At 37.4% G+C, this 6,209-nt stretch overlaps 1 protein-coding gene across 1 annotated transcript; it reads right to left on the reverse strand.

Moving 5' to 3' along the window:
- Nucleotides 1-5,118: 5,118 nt before the first annotated feature.
- LOC116811314 (chromobox protein homolog 1-like) lies at nucleotides 5,119-5,827 on the reverse strand. The gene has a single exon (XM_032756369.2). It carries the CDS (start codon nucleotides 5,825-5,827, stop codon nucleotides 5,252-5,254), a length of 576 nt encoding a protein of 191 aa, XP_032612260.1. The 3' UTR covers nucleotides 5,119-5,251.
- Nucleotides 5,828-6,209: the final 382 nt, after the last annotated feature.

Genomic DNA, 6,209 nt, shown 5'->3' on the forward strand with positions numbered 1-6,209 from the left:
TCTGTTCATTGACAACATCATAAAAACTAGCAATGAGGAAAAAAAATTGTCAGTAAATAGTTCTGGGATAACTGGCTAGCCACAGGTGGGAGATAGAAGTTGGGCCCTACTTTTTATCATATACAAAAAATTAATTCAAAATGGTTCAAAAATCTAAATGTAAGACCTCAAACTACAAAATTGCTAGAAAACAACCTAGGAAATATTGTTCTTAACACTGTCTTTAAAAAGCACAAAGCTGAAGGTATCACACTACCTGACTTCAAACTATACCACAAGGCTACAGTAACCAAAACAGCATGGTACTTGTACAAGAACAGGCACATAGACCAATGGAATGAAACAGAGAACTCAGAAATAAGACTGCATACCTACAACCATCTGATCTTGTACAAACCTGACAAAAACAACCAATGAGGCAACCATTCTCTATTTAATAAATTGTGTTTGAAGAACTAGCTAGTCATTGGCAGAAAATTGAAACTGGATCCCTTTCTTACACCATATACAAAAATTAACTCAAGATAGATTAAAGCCTTAAACGTAAAACCAAAAACAATAAAAACTCCAGAATAAAATCTAGGCAATATCATTCAAGATTTCATGACAAAAACACCAAAAGCAATTGCAACAAAAGAAAAATTTGACAAATGGGATCTAAATAAATGAAAGAGCTTCTGCACAGCAAAAGGAACTATCATCAACGTGAACAGACAACCTACAGAATGAGAGAGAATTTTTGCAATCTATGCATCTGACAAAGGTCTAATATCCAGAGTCTAAGAGGAACGTAAACAAATTTACAAGAAAAAAACCATCCCATTAAATAGTGGGCTAAGGATATGAGCAGGCACTTCTCAAAAGAAGATGTTCATGTGGCCAACAAACATGAAAAAAAGCTCAACATCACAGATCATTACAGAAATGCCATTCAAAACCACAATGAGATACTACCTCCTGCCATTCAGAGTGGTAGTTATTAAAAAGTCAAGAAACCACAGATGCTGGTGAGGCTGCAGAGAAAAAGTAATGCTTTTACACTGCTTGTGACAGTATGAATTATTTCAACCACTATGGAAGACAGATAAGGAAGCAGAAATACCATTTGACCCAGCAATCCATTACTGAGTATGTACCTAAAGGAATATAAATCATTCTATTATAAAGATACATGCATGTGTATGTTCAATGCAGCACTATTCCCAATAGCAAAGACAGAGACTCAACCCAAATGTCCATCAGTGATAGACTGGATAAAGAACATGTGGTACATATACACCATGGAATACTATGTAGCCATAAAAAGTAATGAAATAATGTCCTTTGAAGGGACATAGATGGAGCTGGAAGTTGTAATCCTCAGCAAACCAATCCAGGAACAGAAAACCACACACCACATGTTCTCACTTATAAGTGGGAGCTGAATGATGAGAACACATGAACACATCGGGGGAATGACACACACTGGGTCCTGTTGGGTGTTGGGGGGATGAATTGCATCATGAAGAATAGCTAGTGGGTGCTGGGCTTAATACCTAGGTGATGAGTTGATCTGTGCAGCAGACCACCATGGCCATGTATCCTGGAACTTAAAATAAGTTGATGAAAAAAACTAGAAAAATTTGCAGATTCTATAAAACTGACTAAAAAATAGTTGCTATTACACAATATACAAATGTAACAACCTGCACCTGTACTCCCTATATTTAAAATAAAAGTTAAAATTAAAAAGTAAAATTGGCTTTGACAAAAAATTTTTGCCCAAGCCCCCAAAAGCAATTGCATCAAAAACAGAAAATAGACAAGTAAGAACTAATTAAAATAAAGAGCTAGACAGCAAAGGAAACTATCCACAGAGTAAATAGACAACATAGAGAATGAAAGAAAATATTCACAAACTATGCATTCCTACAAAGGCCTGTTGTCCAGAATCTATAGATAACAAATCAACAAGAAAAAAACAAACAACCCCATTAAAAATGGAAATTGACATGAACAGACACTTCTCAAAAGAAGACATACAAGCAGCCAAAAATTTATAAAAAAATTCTCAATATCACTAATCATCAGAGAAATGCAAATGAAAACCAAAATGAGACACCGTCTCACACCAGTCAAAATGGCCATTAGAAAAAGTTAAAAAGGAACAAGATGTTCATGAAGCTGGATATGAAATGAAATGTTTATACACTGTTCATGATAATGTAAATTAGTTCAGCCACTTTGGATAGCAGTTTGGAGATTCCTCAAGAAAATTAAAACAGAATTACCATTTGATCCAGAAATTCCATTACTAAGTACATACCCAAAGAAAAATAGATCATTATACAAAAGGACACATGCACTTGTACCTTCATTGCTACACTATTCACAATAGCAGAGACATGGGATGAACCTAGGTGCCCATCAGTGGTCAATTGAATAAAGCAAATGTGGTACATATGCACCATGGAATATTATGCATCAGTAACAACAAATGAAATCATGTCATTAGCAGCAACATGGATGGAGGTGGAAGCCATAAGCAAACCAACACAGGTGCAGAAAACTAAACACTACATGTTCTCATTTATAAGTGAAAGTTACAGATAAAGCACACATGTACATAAACATGGGAAAAATAGACATTGTAGACTAATAGAAGTGGGATAGAGGAAAGGGGATGTGGGTTGAAAAACTACCTATTGTGTACTATGCTCACTACCTGAGTACAATATACCTATGTCACAAACCTTTATATGTAGCCCCTGTATCCTATATAAAAGTTAAAATTATTTTTTAAAATGAAATAAAAAAATCTAAGCATTAACATAAAAATTATGGAAAAAAGAGGAAACCAACAAAAAGCAAGCAAAAAAAAAGAAAATTACATAAATTACTCCAAAAAATTATTAAATAGAGATCATAGAAACATTGAAATTTATTGAACTTAAAGTAGGCTCTTTGAAAATAACTACAAAATTGACAATACTTTAGCTAGACTAAGAAGAAAAATAAAGAAATTATGAAAGTTAGAAATCAAAGGAGCTATTACCATGGGCCCTTCGGAAATTAAAAGTGTGAGGGAATGAATACTATGGGCAACTTTATGCCAATAAACTAAACAACTTTGAAAATAGGCTAACTTCTACAAAATTACTACTGTACCCCAAATGACTCAGGAATTAATATAAAATAATAACAGAGATAAAACAGACATTTTCTTAGATATTAAAGCTCTCAGCCCAAAGAAAGGCCAAAGACTACATGTTTTCACCAGTGACTTTTATGAAATATGTAAAGAAACAATTCCATTACTCAACAAACTTTTTTCAAAAATAGATGAGTACAGAATATTTCTCAACTCTTTTTATGAGGCCAGTATCATCCTGACACCAAAGCCAGACTAAGGCATGTCAAAGAAGAAGAACTACACTTCAATATCCTTCATTAATAGAGATGCAACAATCTTTAACAAAATACAACAGTGTGTAAAGAAAATAACACATCAGTATATAAAGGGAATTAAATAGTATATACAGAAATTAATACATCATTGTCAAGTTATATTTATTATAGTAATGCATGGTTGCATTAATTGCCTCAAATTTAATTAATAAAACACGACACCTTAATACTACACAGTAAAAATATTAAATGAGCATCTTAATAGATGCAGAGAAGACATAAGACAAAATACAGTGCTCATTCATTATAAAATCTCTTAGCAAGCTTAGAATACCAGGAAAGTCTCTCTACTTGATAAAAGACATTAATAATCAACACATGAAGTATTATATTAAATGGTTGTCTTAGTCCATTTTCTTTTTTTTCAAGGATTATAAATCTATAGTTTTATTAAGACAAAAACTGACAGTGTAGTATGAAGTTTACATTTAAACAAAGTTTACACAGAAATCTAACACATGCCTAAAAGAATTTTACAATGTAGCTCTAGATGCAAGTCTAGATAATATCAAGAACTGATGGATCTCATGACTCAAGACAGAGCATTTTGGGTATGTTACTTCTCAGGATTTCTTAAAAAGTTGTTTCGTGTGTGTGCCTGTGTGTGTGTGTGTGTGTGTGTGTGTGTATGTGTTTTAAAGTGAACCACTGCCCAATATGAAAGTTTAATCTTCTCCTGAGACCAAGGCTTTTGAAATCACTAAACTCTTGGATCAATTCAGTTAAACTTATGCTGTCAGTGACTGAACCCTGCCAACAATGGTTTCAGTGTTCAAAGCTCAAAAAAGAGAATGGCTCCAAAAGTTCTCCCCACTAAAAATGGCTCCAAGAGTTTTCCCCACTAAGAGCATGGGCCCTTGTCTTTCCCTACTGTCTTATCTCCTCTACCACCCTCTTCCTCTTCCCTAACACCTCAGCCAGTGTCTTGGATGAACAAGCTGATATTTATAACTTCGTTACTGGAAAAGAAAGGGTCTTCTTATTTCAGGAATTAGCACCTCTAAGAATGATCTGCTTGTACTGTATACTCTCCAATAAAAGACCTTCCCTCCTTGTCAATTTCCATCTCCAAAGTGGCAACTTTGGTAACTTATGAACAGGCTTAGTCCTTTGTGGGAACAGCAATAAGTTTAGGCAGAGAACACCTTGGCTTATAGGTTTCAGACATTCACAGCTTTTAAACAGTCTCTCACAGTCCTTATTTATGGTGCCAATGACATTTTTTTTAAAGGTAAATTATTCTGGACATAGAAGCAAATCATTAGTTGTCTGTTCTTTCCCACGGCTTCACCGTTTCCCCTATCAGGCCCCAAATGTTAATCTAAATGATGCTACCCATCTCCCTTTCTCCCCTCCCCATCCCTCCCTCCCCCAAATAATACACCAGTAATAGCCAAAAACTACACACATGCTATGCTGTAAAAATGCAGAGTTAACACTATTGGGAAGAAGGCTGTGGGTTGTGGAGATGCTTTTTGAAGATCTACAGTATTTTTTTGCTCTCCCACACACCCAATTCTGCAAGTTTTGTCCTTCGTAGAAGGCCCTTTGCTTTTTGTAGCAAAGTGCAGAAACGGTTGCCTTGAAACACTTATCCCCTTTCCCCTCCACTGAGATGGGTGTGCAAACTATACAGCTTGAAATGGCTTTAAAGCACTTTGGAGGCTGCAGGGCACAGAAACTATACTGGCTCTTCAAAGGACATCTTCTCAAGCCACCTCTAAGGTGTCAAGAAAAGTAGAACTCCTTCCCTTCCCACTTGAAACCCACAGTCAGATGTGACAGGGGCTGGTACTCAGGAGCGTTAATTCTTGTCATCTTTTTTGTCATCATCCTCCAAGGGGTAGGAATGCCATGTCATCCTTTCTTCATAGAAGGATATGACAACCTGTGGGCACTTGACATTGGCTTCCTTGTTAGGGACCAGGTCAGCCTCATCAGAGTTTTTCCATTTCATCAGGAACATGAGCTCTCCACTGGAGTCTGTAGCTCCAATAATCCGCTCCGGCTCCAAACCTCGAGCAAAGCCTCGTGGCTTTTCTGACTCTTCTTTCTTCTTCTTTGGTTTGCTCTCCTCTCCCTTATCTTCAGAATCAGAATCAGCTTTGTGCTTGCCTCCCTCTGATTTATCTGTCTCATGTGCTGTTTTCTGTGACTGCAGAAACTCAGCAATGAGTTCGAGGCAATCCAGGTTCTCTTCTGGCTCCCATGTGTTATCCTCATCTGAGAACCCCTTCCACTTTAGGAGGTACTCCACTTTGCCCTTTACCACTCCACAGTCGAGAACTTTTTCCACCACATATTCCTCTTCCTCCTCTTCTAGCACTTCCTCCTCTTCTAGCACTTCCTCCACTTTCTTCTTGTTTTGTCTTTTCCCCATAGTGCCCACCAGCTTTCTGGTGTAAAGAGTGATGCTGCTCAGAGCAGCGCCCAAGAGCCCAAGAGGAATCGGTGCTGCGCTACTGGCACATCGCATTGAGTCACCTGGGGGAGTGGCGCCCAGGAAGGCAGCAAGCTGGGTGGCTGCAGTGGAGTCCCTCACTGAAACGGCATACTGCAGGCCCCAGCCAACGGCCCTCCCCTCAGCCGAACCTGTCTTAGTCCGTTTCCTATGCTATAACTGAATACCTATGAGTTGGTAATTTATAAAGAAAATAAGTTCATTTAGCTTATGGTTCTGGAGGCTGGGAACTCCAAGAGCCATGGTGTTGATATCTGGTGAGGGCCTTCCAGCTGTGTTGTGATATGTCGAAAGGCATCAC

The sequence above is a fragment of the Hylobates moloch genome, unplaced genomic scaffold (assembly GCF_009828535.3).
Source record: "Hylobates moloch isolate HMO894 unplaced genomic scaffold, HMol_V3 SCAFFOLD_7, whole genome shotgun sequence".
NCBI classification, from domain to species: Eukaryota; Metazoa; Chordata; class Mammalia; order Primates; family Hylobatidae; genus Hylobates; species Hylobates moloch.